The 24,811-nt window shown below is 39.2% G+C and overlaps 1 protein-coding gene and 1 pseudogene across 1 annotated transcript; both read left to right on the top strand.

Moving 5' to 3' along the window:
• The first annotated feature begins 14,787 nt into the window (after positions 1-14,787).
• Positions 14,788-23,059, top strand: LOC114260072 (EP1-like glycoprotein 3). Its single transcript, XM_082885596.1, has 2 exons — positions 14,788-14,859; positions 21,983-23,059. Exons 1-2 carry the CDS (start codon positions 14,788-14,790, stop codon positions 23,057-23,059), a joined length of 1,149 nt encoding a protein of 382 aa, XP_082741722.1.
• An 85-nt stretch (positions 23,060-23,144) lies between these two features.
• LOC145798119 (G-type lectin S-receptor-like serine/threonine-protein kinase SD2-5 pseudogene) lies at positions 23,145-24,268 on the top strand (annotated as a pseudogene).
• The last annotated feature ends 543 nt before the right edge of the window (positions 24,269-24,811 follow it).

The following is a 24,811-nucleotide window of genomic DNA, read 5'->3' as shown; positions in this document are numbered from 1 at the left end:
GTAGATAGAGCTCATATGCTTATCTAGTGATGTATTGACAGAGCTCATATGCTTGTCATTGGAAGTGTGATAGTGCTCATATGCATATCTGTGGAAGTGATGATATAGCTTGTATGCTTATCTGTTGTTGTGTGATATAGCTAGTATGCTTATCTATTATGAAATGGGAAGTGTTTGATATGAGTTACTGTCTCATATGAGTTGTTGTCCAGGTTCTGAGCCATGGTTGTAAATTGAGAATTGAAAGGAACTGGAAAATGATTTGTAACATGGACTTGTATGTCATGAAACTGTAAAGTGCGATAAGAGAAAGTATCAGTGTTGGCCATCTATCAACTGCTAATCTTTTAGTCATTGTTCATATTTGGTTTAGTGTATTTCTACTGGGCTGTGGCTCACCCTATATGGGAATATCATTTTCAGGTACAGGTAGCATGCCACTTCCAAGGGCATAGCTTGGGAGGCTAGAGGCGGACACACTTTTGTTGTCTTATTTCTTTTGATGTATTACATATAAATTCAAGCCAAGGGCTTAATGTGTAAATGAGTTAGTACTCTTTTATTGTAACCAAGTGTTAACTTGGAAAGCTGTAAGCCCGTAAGGCATTTGCTTTTGTCGTTAACATGTAATACTTTTTGTAATGGAACTCTGATGAATAGAAGAATGTGGAGTTTTTATATATCAATGCATGTCTATATTGATGGGTTTAATGTTATTATTTTGAGGGCATTACACAGGAGAAGTGAGTCAATCAGAGGATTGAACCAGATCCGACCCGCTTGTGCAAAATGGGTCGTGAGCAAAGTCCAAGAGAACTTGTTGAGGTGTTATTTGCCATATAACGGTCCAGGTTTTGACCGACACTTTTGTATCATTACTATTGTGTTTTTCTCGTTTTCCCTTTCTATTTTGTACTTTAGTTTCTGCTTGGTGGGCATGAGAAGCCTTGCATTGCTCACAGGAACATACTGCAGCATTTTCTGATTTTGCTGGTTGCACAGGTCGCGACCAAAACACACTTTTAGGTCCATGTATGGGGCAAAAGTGAGTGGACCACCAGGGGGGCGAATGACACGGTCGCACTTGCGACCATGTTGGTCACCCTTGCGATGAAGCCAATTGGCCAGCTCACGCCCGCAATGGCCTTCAGCCTATATAAACCTGTGCAACCTGAAAATAACTAGTTTTCATCTCTTTCTTCTCCCAAATTGCTCCAAATGCCATTTTCACCTTTTTAAGGTCTAAAACCTTGGTTTTGATCTAGCTACACACATCTCTTACCCCTACTCCTTAAGGATTTTGTGTAGAGCAAAGTTGGGGCTACATTTTAATCGAAAAATTTCTACTTTTCATCGTTGTTGATTTTCGACTTCTCTTTGGTTGCTTCTTGAACTCAAGGTAGGGACTTTTCTACACTTTTATATGGTTTTTAGCTTAGTTAATTGTCTTTTTAAAACAACTTTGTGATTTGGAGATTTTGGGACAAATCTAGGGTTTGGGGATAAAATTCAAAAGAGAGGTTTTCAAATAGATCATTGAAAATGGTTGCGGGATTGGAAATATATATACTTGGAATGTGATGAAATGATGGATTTTATTCTTGGAATTGATTTATAAAGAAAATGGGGTTTTGTCCTAAAATCTCAAATGTTGGTTTTGTAAAGAGAAATGGAATTGATGATGGTTTTGCGAAATTGGATGGATGTTGATGAGGATGGCGGAGTTGGATATGTATTATCACTCCCATCTTGAAATTTTGGAAAGTATATCTTTATTGGAAATTTATTTATCTGTTTAGAGATACCTGTTTTGGGCTATCGGTGGAGGATAGCTATGGTTGTTGTAGAAATTGCATGAGAATTGTGTGAATTGAAACTAATTTCTCATCCATTTGCATTGAATATTGTTGCATATTTAATACTTTGAAAATGTTTATTGTTTTGATAAAAATGGGTGAATACCATGGTGAATCTGGGTAGGGGGTGTAGTTACAGTATTATGTTGGCCTGTGTGTCCTTGGTGAAAGTCTAGCAACCTGCGCGGTTAGGTGTCGAGTCTTCGGATTAATACCGCTAAAAATGACACTTGGTAGTACTTGTATAGTATACTTGCAGACACGTACCTAGAGTTTCCCAAAGTTGTGATTCACTACCCTGTTTTCTATTGTAAAGGTAATTATTTCATAATTTTGATATAAACCTGGCATTACATGATTTTGGAAAGAGATGTAAAATGTTTTGGCACAAGCATTACATATGCATTCACCTTATAGCTTTGTTAAGATTCATATATTGTGTTGTAGTATCTCTACTGGGCTTTGACTCACCCTATGCGGGAAAAATCATTTTCAAGTGTTGATGATATGCCTCCGCCAAGAACATGACTTGGGAGGACCCGGAGCTGAAGGCTTTTTTTTTGTTTATTTGTTCTATTTATTTTTGTACAAGCCTAGGGCTTTAACTGTATTGAGCTTGGACTCACTTTTGTTGTAACTAAGCATCATCTTGGAAAGTTGTAGTCTTTAGGGCATTTAATTATCTGTTTATCTTTTGATTTAAGTCTCTTATCATAGCACATGCTATAGATTCAGGGTAGGACTTATGAATGTATAATTGCATGTGTCATTTTTGTACAACGGAATCAAAAGAATCAATAGATGTATATTCAGAATCTTATTGTTATTTATTAATGTCACAGATGGTTTTATTGTTAATTATTTCGGGGCGTTACATGTTGAGGTTTAGTTGTTGAGGCAGACCTTACCTCAGCATTGTCATTTTTATTATGGCGCCACCTTTGTCCATGTTAAAGGAAGGGGAGCCATGGCAACTCCAACCTCTGCAACTATCTGAGGCACAACAGCCTTCGAGATAGGCCTCCTCCATACAAGATAACGTACAGACACTCGGCGTTGATAATAGGCACCAAGACACTAATAGCCAAGGGTTGATGGCAGAGTTGAAACACATATAGTTTGGCGCTAATAGCAGGCCCCAACGCTTACTGGTTGGAGCTGATAGCAGGCACCAAGGATGCCAGTATACCATTGCGAACCCGTGAAGATGGGAGCAGGGTAGCTCGAAAATAAGAGACTTCCTTTCTATATACCCAGGCTAGGGACCTATCTTGGTTGTACAGGTAGGACTAAGGAAGCCTCCTTGGGCTTGGTACGAGGCACAACCCTTGTTGTGGCCCGCGCTCTGGGAAACTAGGAAGTTTGTGGTTAGGTGGCTAAGGGTGGAGAAGTTGTTGATGTAGACATCAGTATGGTTGATAGTAGGTCGTAAGTCTTAAGAATACATATCTTAGGAAACAGAACTAAGAAGGCAGGTGTCGTGGCAACTAGGATATCTGCTGAGGTTTGTACCAAAGAGGTATATGTTGAGGCTCGTGCCAAACAGACAGTACAATGGCACTTGCTGAGACTTTGTGCCAAACAAATCGTACATGTCAAAGGACATGTGTCTACCAAGGCCTGGAGATTTAGGACACAATATCATGCGACATGTGTCATTGCACTATTTGGCCACTTGGTATATTTTGATATCAAGGAAAAACCTATAAATAAGGCCCAATTCCCAAGGTTTAAAAGAGAATGTTTTCAAGATTTTGGGGATACACTGTAAACTACCAATAGGTCCAAATAGTTGGACTTAATTCCCATAATTGAAAATAAGTCTTGGTAAAATTGTTGCTAAAAATAATTTTTTTGTGACAATTTTTTATATATGTCGCTCAGAATTGATAATTAGTGATTTTTTTTGTCATGATTTTTATAAATTGTCGCTAAAACTTACAATTAGTGACTTTTTTATGACAAAATTTTTCCATAGGACCTATTAGACAATAAGTCCACTTATTAGGACTTACACTAAGTACCCCCTATTTTTTATTGCATTGCCATTTCCTTTTTTTGGATCACTTGCTCTACCCTCACCTGGCTATCCACTCTCCGGTCAACCCAAATTATTGACTCATTGACATAGCTTTGCCTCTCTAAGTGATATTATTATTACTGTTCATTTTGTACCTCTTACAGTTTAAAACTTGCATTTCAGAATTCAAATATTAAAGTGATCTTGAAAAGCCAAGGTGTACTATATTTTGTGACTTGATAAATTTCTTTCTCAAGATTCATGCAATTTTGCAAAATATTTAGAACCTTTAGTTGATGTGTAAAAGACATCTTCACTTTTCTTTTTAACGGTATTCAATAATATACCTGGAAGCCTATTTTAGATAGGGTACGTCATGTCGTCAAGATTATGTGGTGTCACATTTTCACTCATTAATTGGTGCCACAAGATTTTTTTTTTTTTTGGGAGGGGAAATTTGGTAAAACCCCCTCTATTGAGCCCTTCTTTGGTGAAAAAGATAGTCTATAAATTTTTCCTTCATAAACCCCCTCACCTGGAGGCCCATACTTGATGGAGGAGACAGAAACATTTTTTTTATTTCTTTTTGGACAATCTTTCCGTTCCATATATACGTAACAGAGAGAAAGACAGAAATGAGATAGAGGAAATTCCCGAGGAAGGTGTTCATGTCAAGTAGCTAATGACTTGCGTTGATTTTGGCGAAGCTTGAGATGTCCATTGGGAAGATCTTATTTGGGAACCCCTTCGAGCATTTTCAATACTTCAATTATGAGATTATCATCAGAAGGATCTAAAATTGTCTTCATCATCGAATACTGTTTTCTGATAAGAGAAACCAATTCTTCAACATCTTCATTCAAATTCACATCTTTCGCAGGAAAAATATCTAGCAAAGTCGATAAATCAATTGTAAGTTCGTGAACAGTATTGGAAATCGATTCGGTTTGCATGAGAAGCCCCATCTTGCTTCTGCTGGAACAACCTTCAATCAAAATCTTGACTTGCTGCAAAACTATATACAATTCTTCAAAGCACAACAAAGCAAAAGGTGAAAAACAAGTCAATTGATTATGAATCAACTCTTCGAATAAGACCGAAAGTAGCTTCATTGAGTTTGTTGATTGTTGTTTGTAAAGTTTCCTTCAGGTATGTTGGAATTATTGTTGATTTGTTTGTGAAGTTGTAGTGAAGGAACTTGTAGAGCTTCCTTCAGTTTATACTATGTTTTCACTTGGATATCAAACCCCAAAACATTCTCTTAGATGAATACTTCAATGCGAAAATTTTTGATTTTGGATTGTCAAAACTAATTGATAAGGACCAATGCCAAATTGTAACAATGATGAGGGGAACACCAGGTTAATTGGCTCCCGAATGGTTGAGCTCAATTATCACCGAGAAAATAGATGTCTATAGCTTTGTTGTGGTGGTCTTGGAAATGTTGTGTGGGCGCAAAAATTTAGATAGGTTTCAGCCTGAGGAAGATATGCATTTACTAGGTCTGTTTAAGAGGAAAGTGGAAGAGGAACGACTTCTGGATATTGTAGATAAATACAATGATGACATGCAAACACATAGAGCAGAAGTTGTGGAGATGATGAGGGTTGCTGTGTGGTGTCTACAAACTGATTTTTCCATTAGGCCTTCCATGTTGGTGGTGGTTAAGGTCTTCGAGGGTTCTATAGATGTTGGAAGCAATTTGGATTATAGCTTCACAACTGCTGTGGTGCCAAGAGCAATCACAGTTGCTGGTCACCAAGAGGATGACATCGGTGCTGCTACTTCTTTATTTCCATTAGCTTTATCAAAGAAAGTAGACTACGAACAAATTACAGTTGATTGTTTAAATTTTTTCTATTTCTTTCCCTCCTTTTTTTCTTTTTTCTTTCTTGGATTGAATGTTTTAGAATTTCGATTTACTCTAGAAACATAGCAATACAAGGGAAGAAAGTTGTCCAAACATGCCATGAAGGCTTTGTAAAATTCCCTGTTCACACCATTCTTAATTAGAAGTCTTGTACAAATTTCACTAGTACATCTTACAAGCTGGTTGTGGTTATTTCTGCTTAATTTGGTCAAAGGCCATGGTAAAATTGCATTGTGAGAATATGTGTTCTTCTCGGATTAGAAATAAGTGTCCTATGTCTATTAGACTTCTATATATCTCAGTAATGTATTTATGTAGGGTTAAGAATTAGTGGTACTCTATATAAATGATGTATGTATTCTTTGTTCAAATTAATTCAAGACTAATATACAGTTTTATTCAGAAAACTTACATGGTATCAGAGCTTGGTTCGAAACCCTAATCTGAAGGATTCAAAACCCTAGCAACCATCTCTGTTCGTTTTCGTCTGGTTCGAAATCAACCTATCCATCGTGATTCGTCTGTCCATCGCGATCCATCTGGGTTCAGGTCAAGACCCATCGTCACAACCTGCTGGTTGTCTGTTTCTGCCTCTTTCGTGCCTTCTTGCAGAGTCGAAACCCTAACAGCCGTAGCCTCTCTGTTCAGTCGCAACCCATCGACTGTAAATCGCGATCAATTATCGCCCTTGCATCATTGTATCTCTCTCAGTCCTCGTCGGCTTCATCTCGGTTCATCATCGCAACTCCCTCTCGCGATTTTCTGACTTTGGTTCTCTCTCTCTCTCTGTGGCTTCATCTCGGTTCATCATTGCGACTCTCTCTCGCGACTCTGGTTCTCATCTCTCTGTCTCTGTCTCGGTGATTTGTTATCAATAGTATTAAAACCCTTATTCCTCTTTGACCCATTAATCTTTAGTTTATTACAATAATGGACCCTAAAATTCAAGCCATTAAATGTAAACTCAATGGTGGCAATTATGCCTATTGGGCCAGTGTTATGAAGAATTTTCTTCTTGGTCAAAAAAATGGGGCTATGTTTCTGGTTCTGCTCCTCGTCCATCGGACCCAAAAGTAGAAGGGTATCTGTCTTCCTGTGATACTTGGGATTGTGATAATGCTCAAGTTCTTACCTGGTTTCATAACTCTGTGGATGACCGTATTGGAATGATGTTTTCCAAGTACAGTACTGCCAAGGAAGTGTGGGATTATTTACTCGGTGTCTATCAGCAGTCCAATTTTGCCAAGCGGTATGAGTTGGAAACAACTATTCAGGGTGCTCGTCAGCGGGATCAAACTATTCAGGACTTTTATATTGAGATGACAGGTCTTTGGGATCAGTTGGCTCTTATGGAACCACCTAGTCTCAAGATACTAGACGCTTATATTGAGTTTCGGGAACAGGGTCGTTTAGTCCAGTTCTTAACAGCTCTCTCCCCTCAGTATGAGGCTATTCGACGTGGCATCCTTCACCGATCTCCTCTTCCCTCTGTGGATGCTATTGTTCGTGAACTCCTCTCCGAGGAAACCCGTCTTAAGACGGCCAGTCAGACTTTGCCTCCTTCTGTGTTCTTGGCTCCTGCCAAGCCGCCCTTGTTATTGACCCCTCCTTCTCATCAACTTCAGGCCACTGCAAAACCCAAGAGAGGACCATTAGGGCTAGATGAGTGTGCTTTCTGCCATCAGAGGGGTCATTGGAAGAACAATTGTCCTAAAAAGGGACGTCAGCCTGCTCCGTCTTCTCAGACACAGTTCCGCGGTACTACTTCGAGTACTTTCCGACCTCCTGCTGCTTACACTGCATCTACTCCGGCTCCCGATCCTGACTTGGCTTCCCTGAGTGCTCAGGTTGCACAACTTCAGCATATCTTGTCCACCTCTTAGTCCTCCCCATCTGCCTCCGCTCTTACCTCTCTTCATTCAGGTTTGCTTGGGTCCTCTTCAGGTATCCCTTCTTCTGTTTGGATTTTTGATTCTGGTGCTTCACATCATATGACTCCTCACCTTTCCTTACTTCAAAATTGTATTCCCCCACCCGTTCCTATTACTATTAATACTGCTAATGGATCTGGTATGTCTGTTTTATCTGTTGGGTCTGTCTTACCCTCTGCCATGTCTACTGTTACTCTTCCTTTTGTCTTTTATGTTCCTCAGTTATCTGTCAGTTTGTTATCTATCAGTCAACTTGATGCGTCTGGTTTTGATGTTATCTTTTCCTCTTCTGTCTGTTGTGTGCAGGATCGGGTGTCCAAGAAGCAGATTGGGATCGGCCGTAGAATTGGAGAGCTCTATGTGGTTGAAAGCTTGCATCTCCCCTTATCCACCTCTCCAGCTGCACTTTCCTCGTTTCAATTAGATTCTCAGTCGAGTCAGCTTTACTTATGGCATTCTCGTCTTGGTCATTTGTCTGTTGACCGCTTACGGTCTTTAGCTCAGTCAGGATTGTTGGGTAAAGTTTCTCCTAGTCGAATTGATGAATGTCGAGGGTGTAAACTTGCTAAAATGTCAGCTTTACCTTTTAATAAAAGTACGTCTATTTCTGTTTCTCCTTTCTCTCTTGTGCATACTGATGTCTGGGGACCCTCTCTTGTTCTTACTAAAGGGGGTTCAGTATATTATGTGTCTTTTGTAGATGATTGCACCCGTTACACGTGGGTCTATCTTATGACTCATAAGTCTGACTTCTACAAAATATATCGTACTTTCCAGTCTATGGTCACTACACAGTTTGGATCTACTATTAAATTGTTGCGGTCTGACTTGGGTGGGGAATACTTTAAAATTGAATTCTGTGAATATTTGGCCAACTTGGGTACCATTCACCAAACTTCTTGTACTGATACACCTGCCCAAAATGGCCGAGCTGAGCGTAAACACCGTCATCTTCTTGAGACAGCTAGATCTCTTCTTCTCTCTGCCTCCGTTCCAGCTCCGTTTTGGGGTGAGGCAGTTCTTACTGCTGCTTTTCTTCTCAATCGTATGCCTACCCCCCTTCTTTCGGGTCGGTCTCCTTATGAGGCTCTCTTTTCTCAACCTCCTAATTACTCCCTCCTTCGTGTATTTGGGTCTGCGTGTTTTGTCCTTTTACCCCGTAAAGATAGGACTAAACTTAGTGCCCGATCTGTCCTATGTGTTTTTTTGGGATATAGTCTCACTCAGAAAGGTTATCACTGTTATGACCCTGTTTCTCGTCGCCTTTATGTCTCTCGCCATGTTGCATTTCTCGAACGTCTATCTTACTTTCAGCTTCCTCCTCTCACCGCCCCAGTTTCCAAAGAGGATTTGGTTCATATTGATCCATTTCCTTCTGAGGTCCCATCTGATGAGTACATCTCCACAGTTCCTCCTGAGCTTATTCCATCTTCTCATTCTGTTTCACCTCTGACTACTTCTCCTCCTTCGCCTCCTCCTTCGCCTTCTCCTTCTCTTTCTTCTTCTCCTCCGTTGTTAGTTTATTCTCGTCACAAGGCTCCTTCTCTACTAGTTGTCTCTACCCCTGCTGCTGATCCTCCTGCTTCTGACGACTCTGATCCTGCTGCACACCGATATCCTCCTCGAGCGCGTCATCCTCCAAAAAGGTTGGGTTGGTCTAATACTTGTTTTTCTGCTTCCTATCGTACCTTTTTGTCTGCTATTCACTCTTTTGCAGAACCTCAGTCTTACAAGGAGGCCTGTCAGGATCCTCATTGGGTTCAAGCTATGGAGGATGAGTTGATTGCTCTACAGAAAACGAGTACTTGGGAGTTGGTTCCTTTACCTGTTGGTAAGAATCTAGTTGGTTGCAAATGGGTTTACAAAGTCAAGACTCATTCTGATGGTTCTCTTGAGCGCTACAAAGCTCGTCTGGTAGCTAAAGGTTTCTCCCAGGAGTATGGTATTGATTATGAGGAGACATTTGCTCCTGTTGCCAAGATGACTACTGTCCGTACTTTGATTTCTGTCGCTGCTGTTCGTTCTTGGCCCCTTTATCAGATGGATGTTAAGAATGCTTTTCTTAATGGCACTCTCACTGAGGAGGTTTACATGCGTCCTCCCCCTGGTCTTCACCATTCCTCTGGCCAAGTCTGTCGTCTTCGGCGTGCTCTATATGGTCTGAAGCAGTCTCCTCGTGCTTGGTATGATCGCTTTCAGACTGCTGTTACCGAGCTTGGGTTTCATCCTTCTGCTTCCGACTCTGCTTTATTTCTAAGACATACCTCGGCTGGTTTTGTTGCTCTCTTACTATATATAGATGATATGATCATCACTGGCTCTGACTCTTCTGCTATCTCTGAGGTCAAGCAGCATCTCTTTCGCACCTTCGAAATGAAAGATCTGGGACCATTGCGGTATTTTCTTGGCATTGAGGTGGCTTCTTCTCCCAAGGGTTACTTTCTGTCCCAGGCTAAGTATGCTAACGAGGTTATCCATCGTGCCAGACTTACTGACACTAAGCTGTCTGATACCCCCATTGAACTTAATGTAAAGCTCAACACTACTAATGGGGTTCCTCTAGATGATCCTACGTTGTATCGCGAGCTTGTGGGTTGCTTAGTCTATCTGACAGTTACTCGCCCTGATCTTGCCTATGCTGTCCATGTGATTAGTCAGTTTGTTTCTGCCCCTCGCTCTACACATTGGGCTGCTTTGCTTCGGATTCTTCGTTATCTTCGCAGTACTATCTTTCAGGGCTTGCTGTTCTCTTCTACTTCTTCCTTAGACTTGGTGGCTTATGCTGATGCTGATTGGGCTGGTGATGTTAATGATCGTAAATCTACTTCTGGTTTCTGTATGTTTCTTGGCGATTCCCTAATTTCTTGGAAAAGCAAGAAACAGACTGTTGTTGCCCGTTCTACTGCCGAAGCTGAGTATCGTGCTATGGCTCATGCTACTGCTGAAATTGTCTGGCTTCGTCAGCTCTTATCTGAGTTGGGCGTCCCTCAATCTTCCCCAACCTCTCTCTATTGTGACAACCGAAGTGCTATTCAAATTGCTCATAACACTGTCTTCCATGAACGGACAAAACATATTGAGATTGATTGTCACTTCGTCCGTCAGCATCTGCAGTCTGGCTTTATCTCGCTTCCTTTTGTCTCTTCGGCTCTGCAACTTGCTGACTTCTTCACTAAGACTCACACCACTGCTCGGTTTCGGTTTTTTCTTGACAAACTCTCAGTGTTTTCTGCTAAAACACCTTGAGTTTGAGCGGGGGTGTGAGAATATGTGTTCTTCTCGGATTAGGAATAAGTGTCCTATGTCTATTAGACTTCTATATATCTCAGTAATGTATTCATGTAGGGTTAGGAATTAGTGGTACTCTATATAAATGATGTATGTATTCTTTGTTCAAATTAATTCAAGACTAATATACAGTTTTATTCAGAAAACTTACAGTTCACACACCCAGATCCTCTGAAGCCCGATATGTAGTGAACTATAATCTAAGATTTTTAAATCACACCCCACGATGCTAGGATTAATGGTGTTTTGGGAAGTGTCTTCTTCCACTGATAAAATTTCAGTTCTTTCAATATTCTTCCCTTTTATCTTTCTTCAAGTTCTTCCATCATCATTGCCACCGAACATAAAGAGCTTCATGAAAGTATTGAGCAGTATTAGATTTCCCATCGTTATAATTCAAACATTCTCAAGTTCTGTAGTGAAGGCGAAGAAGATAGATATTTTGTGAGAGTATGTGAGTTTCTCATGATTCAAGTAAAACAAGAGGACATCAATTAGTGGGTTACCATTCAAACTTTATTCTCCAAAAGATGTGTGAATAAATAGTAAATTAAGTTTGAAGAAGGAACAAATCTAGCTTATATTTTGGACAAATTCAGAGCCATTTTATGACTAATTAATTTGGTTGATGGGAAATGTTCTTGAATTGCTTGGAAAGAAAACATTCTGTATGTTTGTTAGTCTGCCAAATGTGCATTTTTTTTCTCACCTTGAGCATAACTAGGAAAACAAAAAGAGTGTGACATGATGAACAAAAAAATTCACATTCTACTTGACATGCTTTTCCCCTTTGCTTTCCCGAAACCTACTGATCTATAACGGCAAATGGATAAACTGAAAGCTGTGTTGCTATTTTTCTTGCTATTGCATTTTACATCGATTCTGTGCATTTTATCAATGTGAAGCCTGTTGAGCATTCAACGGCTAAACTATCCACTACATGGATCAACAGCCCCTCAACTTTCATTAATTCCAGTGAAGTGTATGTTGGAAATGGTTGATTTTTCCTCAAGTTTGGTCTATTTTTTAGGTGGGCCCCGAGTGTCGATTTACTCGGGTCAAAGTGGTAACGCGTTCTATGCCGCGTTGTGATTCACGTGGTATATTTGGTTGCTCAAAACCATTACCGAGTGAATGGGAAATTGAAGCCAAAGTGTGCTCCATGGAAATGGAGTTTTGGTGGAAATTCCTTAAGGTTGTAAATTGGCTTGTCCCACATTGATTTGGTGGGAAGTTTTGAAAGGGTTTATAAGGCTTAGGGTGAGATACTTGGGGTGTGCCCCAAGGGGTACCCAAGTGTTTTAGAGGGAGAGGTTATGGGCAAAATGGGCTAGACCCATTGGACTCAAAAAAAACCACCACGCGCGCGCGCCGCCGCCGTCCGTCCGGTCGGGCGGACTGGGCTGGGCCTGGGCTTGGGTGTGTGGTTGGGTTGGGCTTCTAATCTTTTTGGGCCAAAAACATTTGAATTTTATTTTATTTTTTATTAAAATAAAATTCAGAATTCAATAAACTGGTTTGGATTTATTGTTTATCCAAACAGGGCCCTTCCCGTTTTCAAACAGAATTAAACTGTTTTGGATTTAGTGCCCATCCAAACAGAGCCCTTCCCGTTTTCAAACAGAATTAAACAGTTTTGGATTTATTGTTCATCCAAACAGGGCCCTTCCCGTTTCTATCTGTTTGAATAAACAGATTCAAATCTGTTTAAATTTGAATCTAACAGGTTTCATACCTGTTCAATTCAAAACGAAAAGCCACCTTAACATCTATAAATAGACTAGCCTCCCATTTGGATTTTACTCAGATTTTTCATACTCCATCCTCTGCAAATTATATTCTTCATCTTGCTGCATTTTATTTCTGAAAGAAAGAGTGTAAACACTTAGTGTGTTCGTAAGGCAAACAATTTGTAGTGCTGCTATTGTTTGTGGTAAGATCATTTCATCCTGGGAGATAGACGTCCAAATTCTGAAAGCACCGTGGAGAGGACGAATCTGTCTTAAGGACACAGTGTCAAACACTGGACTTGATCAGAAAAATAATTCGAAGAAATTAAATCAAGTAAGTTATTTAATTACTTTCAGTGTTGTTTTTATTTGTTTATTTATTCAGATTTTAATTTTGTTTTTGTAACAAAATAAAATCTGTGTTTTTTATTTATTTATTTTTATTTCGAGTTTGATTTTTGTAATCAAACATATTCTCTCCTTTTCTCTATTTCTTTTATTCTTGTTGTTGTTTTGTACACAACAGAATTAAATCTTTTTAAATACAGTGAAGATTGTCCAACAGTGTACATTGGCACTCGTCCTTCTTTGAGGATTCATTGGCTCACAGCTTGTCTGCGGCATGAAACTGCGGGCCTCTTGGGAGTCCTCTTGCTCCAAAGCAGATAATTTGTTTTGGAAGACACTTCCCTAAGCCACTTACCCCCCAAATCATATTCCAAATATATCTTTATTTCTGGAAGTACATCGCGAGTTATGCTATGCTTCCTAGTGGAAGTTTTGCTCTCTTTATAATTAGTGTTGACCAAAATGAGAGCATTTGGGGACGGATACCTGAGTTCCTTAGGCAAGCCTATTTGAGGGCAAGGCGGAAAAATATAATTGGAGCCCTTTATAATTTTTTTACACTATGAAGTTTTTTATTATAAATTTTATTTAAAATTCATAACAATGTTCCTAACCTTTGCAGTCAAGATAATTAAGGACTCAATTTTTATTTTTTTTTTGTCTTGAGTAAGAGAATGCAAGAGGTGTAATGCAAATGTCCTTTTTGTATTTCTATCTTTATGATTTGACCGATAGTCTAAGATAACTTATGAAGTGGTATTCTTGTTTGATAATTTAATATTTAATTATTTTTATTTGTTTCCAGAGAGATTTTTTTGAGAAATATTTTGACTAAAAGGTCTTTTATGTATATATATTGTATAGTGAATGTATAGTAATTAGGGCCCACTTTTACTCAGAGTGCCTAATCGAGTGTCTATGTTGCATCCCCTTTGAACCACTACTAATTTGCAGTAGATATGGTACCATAGCGTGGCAAGTGTGGACTGCACTTGCCCTATTTTAAGCAGATAAATGATAAACATCATAAGCTTGGATGTTCTAAAATTACTCCCTTGTCCTGAAAAGCTTCAAAATATCACAAGCTCATAGAGCTGAACAATGTTACCTACTTCACTGTCAAGGCTGACAGGTCAAATCCTATGAATACACAGACATGAAGAGTAGTTGCAAGCAACCTGTTTAAGTAACTGCTCTTGCAAGGCTGCTCTGTTTTGTTTAAGTGAAGTGTCCAATTAAAATTCAAGTGGAAAACGCTCTATATATACTAACATAGATGATCTCAATGAAGGCAATATAAGTATAAGTCAACAATCAGATTTATAATCAAACTGGTATCCAGCCTTGGAGCATTTTTTCCCCAGTTTATTTATCATAGATAGCTTCTGTATGTGTTTTTCTTTTTCAAGGAAGAAGAGAGGAACTGATGAAAGCGAGGAGGATTATTTAGATCAAAAATTGCTGGGAATGCCCATGAGATTCTCTTAGGATTGAGCTCAAAGTCACTGACTGATATAATTTCAAAAGGAAACTTTGGCAAGGATGATATCGATATTGGTCTTTGAAGGAACTCTCTTCTAAGCAATGTCAACAAAGTTGCAGTGACGCATCTTTATGGCTTAGGCCACGTCAAGAAGTCTTTTTCTTGGCTGAGCAAGTCAAGATAATAGGTAGCACTCACCATCTGAACTTGTTAAGATTGGTGGCACAGTGTGAAAATAAATCACGGATTTTTTGTTTATGAATGCCGCTGATTGGGGCAGCTTATGGTGCTGTTTATAGCTCTCTCTTTTTTATGTTGGAAGTTTTTATTAGAGTATTTGGTGCAGTTTCTATATTAACTTATGAGATAAATATAATTTAAATCAGCTAGAAAAAATAGTTTAAATAAGTTAGAAAAAAAAATAAAATAAAGGGTTTTATTGAGAAGCAAGTGCATGGTGTCATGATATTCAAAATCCTTTATGGAAAAATTCGAAAGTTGTTGGCCAGTGCTCTGCTACTCACTCCATTGCTGTCATCTGCTTTGTTATGTTGGGGGAAATTTTATACAATAAATCATAAATATTACTATTAGAAAATTTGGAAGTTAAAATTAACAATTTTTGGAACACTTGCCAATTTCTTAAAGTGTATACATTAACGAATATGTGGACGAAATGACTAAATTGTAACTAGATATAAAGTGCATGGGCAAAATTGTTCAATTTTGAAACTATAGGGACAAAAGTGAAATTTGTGTCAAAATACAAGGGTTAAAAGTGTAAGATTATACAATAAGTTTCTTCATGAAAAATAAAAATTATTCTGCCTTAACAAAATATAAACAAAAGAAATTTAATTTCAGTTTTTAACTTCATTATAATCAAAATGGAATTTGATGCTATTTTAAAATTTGAAAATCATTTAAAATTGATTTAAACCTAAATTTTAATACAATTTTCCTTTTAGTATACAAAACTGCAAAGTCAAGATACCTAAATGTCATTGTAATTTCTCTATTCATGCCACACAATATGATAACTTACCTGTGTAGTAGAATTCATTAAATTAATAAAATGATGATAACCATTTAAAATGAAATACAAAATATGATAAAAAAAATATATCGTAAAATTATTCGTTTGAAAAAATGATACCAAAACGTCTTTTGAGTCTGTACATCTTTTCTTTGATAAACTAAAAAGCTAAGAGGGGGATTTTAATTTTTTTTATAAAATATACATATGTATAATAAAAAATAAAATAAAACTGAAAATGGGGGCTCCATGGTGCCTTCATGGCTCTGCAGAAAAAAATTGTGTGCATAGATATAGCCAACAAAATTTGTGTTCACCCATAAAAAAAAAAAAAAAAAGTGTGTCGTTTTGCATTTTCCCTCCACATAATTGGATTGTTATTCGGCAACTCATCAATCTATTATATGCTCCGATATTATAATAATAGATCATTGATTACCAACTCATTTAAAAATTTATAGTTGTTTTCTATTTATATTATATTCTCAACGTAGGGTTGACAATGGTTAACACTTAACTTAATAATCTTGAGATTATGGATTCAAGATTAACTATGTACTCAATTTTTTTTTTGTGACACAAAATCTGGAGTTTGCAGCTCACCTTTCTCCTTCAACCGTCTTCCCCTTTTGCTTTTGCAAAAACCAAAACTAAAACCAACTGATGAAGAAGAAACAGCTAATGGATAGACCATCTTGTCTGTGTTGTTGCTCTATTTATTATTAGCTTGCTGCCGCTATCACCTTTTTCACAACCTATGCACCTTTGAACAATGCCCAACCTCCATCTCCAACTCCAACTCGGTCTCCAATGGCAAACTTATCCACTTCTTGGATCAACAGCCCCTCAATTTTAATTAATTCCAGCAAAGTTATCTTAAAATTGACACCCGTCTTCAATGGATCCACTGACTCAAGTTTGATGTGTGGCTTCTATTGCCCTGACTTTAATCTTGGAAAATTGGTTTTATATAGGCTTATTTTGGACCAACTTTGAGCCCAAAATTGAGTAGAGTCCACACGTCTTTTGGGGTAGGTCCGAAGAGGTGACGTGTTCCTTGCCGCGTGGCAAGTCATACGGTGAAAACGGTTCGTCAAAACCATTTATGAGTGAATGGGAACTTGACGTCATTTTCGGGTTCGTGGAATGGACATTTAAAGAATTAAAATATGTGTTTCCTTGAAATGGTTATCTCACATTGGAAACTTAAGAGAACTTATGTGTGTGTAGACACCCCTTTTTTGACCGCCCTTAAGACTTGGGCGTTACTGATGGTTTACTTGGTGGAGAAAGGTGTGCAGGGCAAATGTTCAGTTTCTTCGGCAAGGAGAGAGGCAAATCCTTCAAAACACTTTGTTTAGGGGTTTGGAGTTGAAGAAGAGAGGAAAGGAGAGGAGAAAACTAGTTTGGGAGAAGTTCGGCATGAATCCGGGTAGAAGCGAGTCGAGCAGCCCTCGCTGAATCGGGCTTATCTGTCTGTACACTTGGATTTTAGCTATGGGGCCACCACCGTCGGAAATCTTACTTCCGGGGCTTCATTTTGCACTCAAGAATCTCTTAAAGCCAAGTCCGGGTGGGGGAGATATGAGCAGCTGAAGTTGGGCATCATCCCGGTTGGATCGAATCTGCGCGGCTTCACCAAAATGGGCATAACTTTTTCCACAGGAGGAATTTTAATGCAAGGTTTGCTCCATTGGAAAGCTAACTTCCGGGGCTTCAATATGGACATCCACCGGCACTTTTTGACCTCATCAGCCACCAATCGGCACTCTATTTATCCGACCGGCCAGTATAAATTGCAGGTCGGCAATATATTGTGCCGACCGGCCATTTATTTTGCCGATGACCTCCTTTCATGGCCGATATGACCCTTTTGTATCCCTCAAGCATGGTGCATGCCAGCTGTGCCAGCTGGAATACACAGACCCTGCTCCCCATGCATATATGTGGCTATTTTGCACCCTTGACCACTTTTGCCCCCTCTTTTTGCACCCTTTGCTCAAGGCTTCTTGAGGAAGCTTTGATCCCTTTTCTTGGCTTCCTCAAGAAGCTTGCACCCCTAGCTTGGCTTCCTTAATAAGCCTTGCCCCCTTTGCCCCCCTTGACCCTTTCTTTTTTAGCTTGTCTTATAAGCTTCAAGCCCTTCCCTTTGCCTATATAAGAAAGCCTCCTTCTCCATTGTTTTGGTTCAACAAAGAACCAGACCTAGGGCATATATATCTGATATATATACGCCCTCTCTATATATCTCCCTCTCTCTCATCCTTTGTGTGTGTTTAAGAGCCTTAAAGTGTGTTTTGACCATAGTATTGCACCAACACACACACCATTACACCACACTTCGACTTGAGAGGCCTTGAGGGTTTGTTCTTGGAGTTTTAAGCTGGTGTTGATCACAAGAAGAGGTCTGACCTTGCTGTTCATCAAAGGTTCTTCAAGGGTAACTTCTTTGCTTTAGTTTTCCCATATTTCCACACACTTTTAGCCTATCTTTCTTTCTATTTTGAGCTTAGTGTATAACTGAAAAAAGTCTTGTTTTTAGCTCCTTTTCAAGTTTGTTTAAGAACACTTTGGTGTTTGGGGTTGTTTGACCCCTCTTAGGCCTTGTTTGGCCTCATTTTTGTGCATTTTTAGTGAGCTCCGGGACCACCTTGTTTGGGCCTCCTCACCACTGAAATCTTGAGGGATTTCAGTGGTGAGGATGGTGGTTTGAGGTCCTAAGAAGGAGAGGGGTGACCCTCTCCCTTGTTGCCTTGTTTGTTGCCCTTTTTGGCCTTACAAAGGGGCCTATATTTGCACACTTCTTGAGCTCGGTTCAGGCATTTTTCAGTGGGTTTTAGGACCCTCATAAGCCATTTCCAGAGTTTTTTTGGTCATATTGAGTGTCTACCTTGCATGTGCTTAATAACTCCTTGCATGGCCTTCTAAAGTAACTCATCATTTTTGCATGCCATGGTTGCATATCAGTGGTTATTTGGGCCTATTTTCACATGTTTTATTCACTGATTTTTGATGGTTTGGTGAGATTCCATGTGCATCATACACTTGCTTTGTATTCCTCTATTTTGCCTAGAAATGCATCTTGCCTTTGGACCACCATGCTTGCATATTTTGGCTTAGCTTTGTGAAGTTTTTGGGCATGTTTTAGTGTGCTTAAGGTCTGTTTTTGGTCATTTGGGTCATCCATGCTTTTCTTTGTATAGCTACCATGCAATCTCCCTTGTAGGCCTTGAGTGTTGACCCCCCTAGCATGCTTTACTTGCTTTGTTTCAGTGGTTTGGAACCACTTATCATGCCATTTCAGTCCTTATATCATGCTTGTATACTTGCATTTGATGCTCCTTTAATGCTTTAAGAGGTTGGTATCTTATGCTCCATGTTTGGCCCCTTTTGTATGCTTCCATGTATAGGCCATTTAGATGCCATCTAGGTGTGCCTTTGACCTTAATTTAGCATGATTTGGGACTATTTTGATTCACTTTGATCATTTGCTTCATGTGTCATATGATCATAGTTTAAGTCCTTGGGTTTGGATGCATGCTTTGCTTGCATTGGTAGGTTGATTTGGCATCATCTTCTACATGTTTTCCAAAGCTTATCATGTATGCTATGTGCCAATGTTTGCCCCTTTCAAGTGTGCTTGAAAGTTGCTTCTATATGCTTAGGTATTCAACCATGCTTGCATGCATGTTTGTATGCTTAGGTACTTGGCTCATGACATTTTGTTGCATGTTTAAATGGTGTTGCATTTGGCATGCATTTCTTGCTAAGTTTCCTAACATGTTACATGCCTTGCATGTGTGCATGGTTAAGATTACACTTTGCATGTTTGCTAACTTGTATACTTGTCCTCATGTTCATGTTGCATACTTAGCCTCCATGCCTAGGTTGCATTGCATAGAGCATGCATGCTTTGCCTCTTGAATTGAGTATGATAGAGGTTGGGCTTTATGTGTTTAATTGGTTTGCATTTCATTTGATATCGAAGTTGCACACTTGGCTTTTGGGCCATCATGCGTTGAAATGCATGATTGATGGCCCGAGGGTCGAGGGCCATGCTCCCTTGAGTCCCTTGCATGATAGGGAGTGTGGTTGGTGCATACATTTGCTTGAAATACATTGCCATGCCATGTCTGCCCTCTGCTGCTGTCAAACAGGTTTCAATATGAAGAATTAGCCGGCCGGCAGTGTTGGGTGCCGACCGGCAAAATAGGTTTGGCCGAGAGCATAACGTTTAGCCGATGACCATTCTAAATGGCCGGTGATGATCTCACTTAGCCGGTGGTGTTCCAAAGTGTCCATAGAGTGCTCCCTGGGACTTGTGCAATTTTCAGAGGAGCAGAACAATCAAAGCAGAGGCAAACTTGTGCATGGCAGTGACTTTCCGAGCAGAGTCGAGCACGCATTGCATTGGGCCCTTTTCCCGAGGCCGTTTACTGCTTTCATTAGATTAGTTAATTTGTTAATTAATTAATTGGTCTGTAATAATTAATTAGCTTGTAGGTTAATTAATTTGTATTATTCTTTTGGTCCCTCCGAGCGAGGGTGAATTTGTAATAAGTGTGGGTGCGTGTGTGCATGTCTTCCACCCCCACTTCTTTCTCCCTTTTACTTACCTGCTTTCGATGGTTAGTATTAGGACATGTTTACTTTAGCATACCTTATGCTATGCATGCGTGCATCATTCATCAGTATTGCATGCACCAGGCTCGGCGCATCATACTAACTGCATAAGTATTTCAAATCTAACTTGAATACATGCTACTTGCGCATTTTCACATATCATCTATAGACTAGCCGAGCCTACTCTAGTGACATTCTGTATGCGTTGCATTAGGCACTTAACATGGACTTGGATCATGCATTGATTGCTAATATGTTTTTGTTTTGGCTCGGAGTACTAGGTAAGCATTTATGCTTTAGCATACCGCATGCGTGTGAGTGTTGCCATAATAGCATGATTACCATGAGGCTAGATGCTTATGTGATATAAACTACTTGAATGCCTGTGGGTGAAGGTTAGATTGTTTGAGTTGGAACAACTCGTTGAAATCCGTGCTTTAGCCTACTTACGAGTAGCAAATTCCAAAGTGTTTTTCAAGACAAACGGATATGCAACGCTTATTTCCAAATTAGGTAATCTAGTCTATACTTGTTTGCTGTGCGCATAACATAGTAACTCTAGGCTAATAACTGGAATAAGAACACATAACGCTTTCAAAATCGGATATCACGGTTAGTAGAGGCCGATCTTCGGATCGGGCGAGAGGGGGTGCTCATAGCTGACCTTCCCCAATCGTACCCTAGCTCCCGAGCCGAGGCAACTTTGGTGATGACGGACATGTGGCCTTTGGCACCGAGTCAGGGTTTCCTAAATTCCCCCATAATAAAATATTTAGGTGGCGACTCTGTATCTGGCAAAGCAGTTCATGTTTGGCACTTCTTTTCAAAAATCTGTTTCTCAAAATGATTTGCCGGATTTGGACTCTTTGGTTCAGATTAAGAGCCGTGACAAATTGAGTCCGAACTGTAGTGAGGCCCACGGGCGCGTCTACAGTGTGTATATAAGTTCTAGGTGGCAACACTGGGGGGGCTCCAAGGGGCACCCCAAGTTTGTAGAAGGGAGGAGTTATGGACAAATAGAACCTTGGCTCAAACCACCACACGCGAGCGCGCCGCCTCCATCTGACGGGCCGAGCCGTGCCGGGTGTGGGTTGTGGGTCGGATCGGTTCTTATATTAATTTTTTAGACAAAATTTATTTGAATTTTTTCTAAATATTCTTGCGGGAAAAATTAATTTAAATTTTGCGCCAATGTAATTTGAATTTGAATTCAAAACCTTTTGTCCATAATGTGTGCCTCTTTTCATATCCGAATTCCACAATAGTTCAATCAGTCCGAACAGTTTTTCACCTGGACAGATTCAAAACTGCCAGACAGATTCAAATCTGCCAGCAGTTTTCCAACAGATAAACCAGCAGCAATTATCTGTTTGAATCTGTCTCCAGATCTGTGTTGAATTCAAACTGCATTTGTTCAATTCAAAATTACACCTGTTTAGGTTGGTTTCATACCTGTTCGGGACTGTTTGTTTGCCTATAAATAGAGGCCATTTCCAGCAGTCTTGGATGTTATAATCTTCATATTATTTTTAGGAAAAAATTCAAAGAGTAAGAACACAAGTTTTTGCTCGCCAAACAAATTGTTTGAAGTGCTACTACAATTTGTGAAGATCATTGTATCTTGGGAGATAGATGCCATTTTTTCATAAGCACCGTAGCAGAACGAATCTATCTTAAGGACAAAGTGTCACACACTCGACTTGATGTTTTTGTACTTTTACATTTCGGTAAAAATAAATTCTGTAAGTAATTTATTTATTTTTGTTTGATTTGTTTCAAGTTATTTGTTTTACACAGAAGATTGTTCCAACAATTAATGCATGCCTCTTTGGTGTTGTAATCTTCCCATGGAAGAATTATTTATTTACCTTCAACTACTCGTCCATAATAAATGACCCGCAACTAGTTTGGTCTGCTAATCGGGATCATCCTGTTCAAATTAATGCCACCTTACAACTCACTAGAATTAGAGATTTGATATTGCGAGATGCCGATGGCACTTTCATATGGTCTACCAACACATCAGGAAAGTCTGTCATTGGCTTGAATTTCATTGAATCTAGAAACCTTGTGCTTTTTGACAGAAACGATGCAACGGTTTGGCAGTCATTTGATCACCCAACTGACTCCTTACCTGTTGGCCGGACTTTGTTTCCTCGCCAGAAGCTCACCTCCAGCACATCCTCATTGAACTGGACTCAAGGTTTGTATTCTCTTACTGTTCAGGATAACAGTCTGTTGGGTTATGTAGAATCCAATCCACCCTTGCCCTATTTTCAATCTCTAATATATTTCATGAATCATGTCAAATATGAGAATGGAAGCTTCAGCAGGCAAAAAATCCCTCTTGCATTATCATTATCAAGTCAATTCATGAGGTTGGATCCTGATGGGCATTTGAAGGTTTATGAGTCAGGAGAATTGAATTTTAATGCGGAGGTGGTGGATCTGCTAACATCTGGTATTGGTGATTATGGGTATCCCATGGTTTGCAGCAATTACGGTATTTGTTCTTCAGATGGCCAGTGCGCCTGTCCTTACGATGCCAATAGTGAAACAAGTACTTTCAGGCAAATAAGTTATAGGCAACCCAACCTTGGATGTTCCCTTGTTACACCCATTTCTTGTAGCCATTCTCAATATCACACCCTTTTGGAGCTTAAGAATACTAGCTACTTTAACTTCAACTTAACATACACATACAAAAACAGTTTCCTCGATGAGAAGATAGATTTAGAGGATTGCAAGAAGAGTTGCTTGAAAAACTGTTCATGCAAAGCAGTTTTCTTTGCATATCATTTGGACTATGATTCAAGGAAAGGTTGCTTATTATTGTCTGAAGTCTTTTCTCTTACAAATAATGAGGGACGTTGAGAATGTTATTGTATTTCTTAGAGTGCAAAAATCTTCGACTGCACCAACAAATTCTCCTTCAAAGAAATCAAGGCAAGTGACAATCATGCTGGGTTCTAGTCTCGGAACTTTCTTTGCTGTATTTTTTGTTGTTATCTGTTGCTTTTTCCTACCAACGAAGAAACGAGAATCTGAGTAGCTTGACGAATTCTTCGTCGATCAAGTATCAGGGAGTCCCACTAGATTTTCTTATAAGAATTGAGAGTCATGACAAGCAATTTCAACAATAAGCTCGGGGAAGGGGGATTTGGGATGGTGTTTCAAGGGACATTAAGTAATGGTACCAAAGTGGCAGTGAAGTGTCTCAATGGTTTTGGACATGTTAAGAAATCATTCTTAGCTGAAGTTGAGACAATAGGCAACATTCACCATGTCAACTTGGTGAGATTGGTTGGATTTTGTGCTGAAAAGTCATATCGGCTTTTAGTTTATGAGTACATGTCCAATGGATCCATGGATAAATGGATCTTTCAAAGGCACCAAGAGCTGACACTTGGGTGGCAATCCAAGAAAAAGATCATCATGGATATAGCCAAGGGGCTAACCTATCTCCATGAGGAATGTAGGCAGAAAATATTTCACCTGGATATCAAACCCCAAAACATTCACTTAGATGAACACTTCAATGCAAAATATTTTGATTTTGGATTGTCAAAACTAATTGATAAGAACCAAAGCCAAGTTGCAACAATGATGAACGGAACACCCGGCTATTTGGCTCCTGAATGGTTGAGCTCAATTATCACTGAGAAAATAGATGTCTATAGCTTTGGTGTCGTGGTCTTGGAAATGTTATGTGGGCGGAAAATTTTGGATAGGTCTCAGCCTGAGGAAGATATGCATTTACTAAGCCTATTTAAGAGGAAAGCAAAAGAGGAAAAACTTTTGGATATCCTTGATAAATACAACGATGACATGCAGACACATAGAGCAGAAGTCGTGGAGATGATGGCTGTTGCTATGTGGTGTTTACAAAGTGATTTTTCCAGAAAGCCTTCAATGTCGGTGGTGGTTAAGGTCTTGGAGGGTTTTGTAGATGTTGAAAACAATTTGGATTATAACATCACAACTTTTGTGGTACCAAGAGCAATCACGGCCACCGGTCACCAAGAGGATGCCATTGGTGATGCTACTCCATTATTTCCATCAGCTTTATCAAGACCTAGGTAATGAAGGTAGACTCCAACGTATAGATTAACTTTGTATTTCTTTCTTTATGTAGTTAACTATATTCTAAGATTTTTATCTGTGCAAATCACACCCTAAGATACAAAGATTAATGGTGTTTTAGGTATTGTCTCCTTTCACCAATAAAATTTCAACTCTCGATAATGTTCTTTCTTTTTATCTTTCTTGAATTTTCTTCCATCATCATTGCCATAGTGAAACATATAGAACCACATGAATGTAGTGAGCGGAATTTGATTTCCCATACCTAAAATTCAAACATTCTCAAGTTCCAAAGTAAAGAGGGAAAAGATAGATATTTTGTGAGAAGATGTGAGTTTCTCATGATTCAAGTAAAACGAGAGTATCAATTAGTTGGTTTTTCTTTCCAAAAGAAGTGTAAATTTTAATTTGGAAGAAGGAACAAAGCTAACTTACATTTTGGACAAATTTAGAGCCATTTTTATCACTAATTCAGTTGGTTGACGGGATATGTTCTTGAATTGCTTGGAAAGAAAACATTTTGTAAATCTGTTAGTCTGCAGA

This window comes from Camellia sinensis, chromosome 8, assembly GCF_055761805.1.
Source record: "Camellia sinensis isolate YWXY chromosome 8, ASM5576180v1, whole genome shotgun sequence".
Classification (NCBI taxonomy): Eukaryota; Viridiplantae; Streptophyta; class Magnoliopsida; order Ericales; family Theaceae; genus Camellia; species Camellia sinensis.
This window is presented reverse-complemented; position numbering and strand designations above follow the sequence as displayed.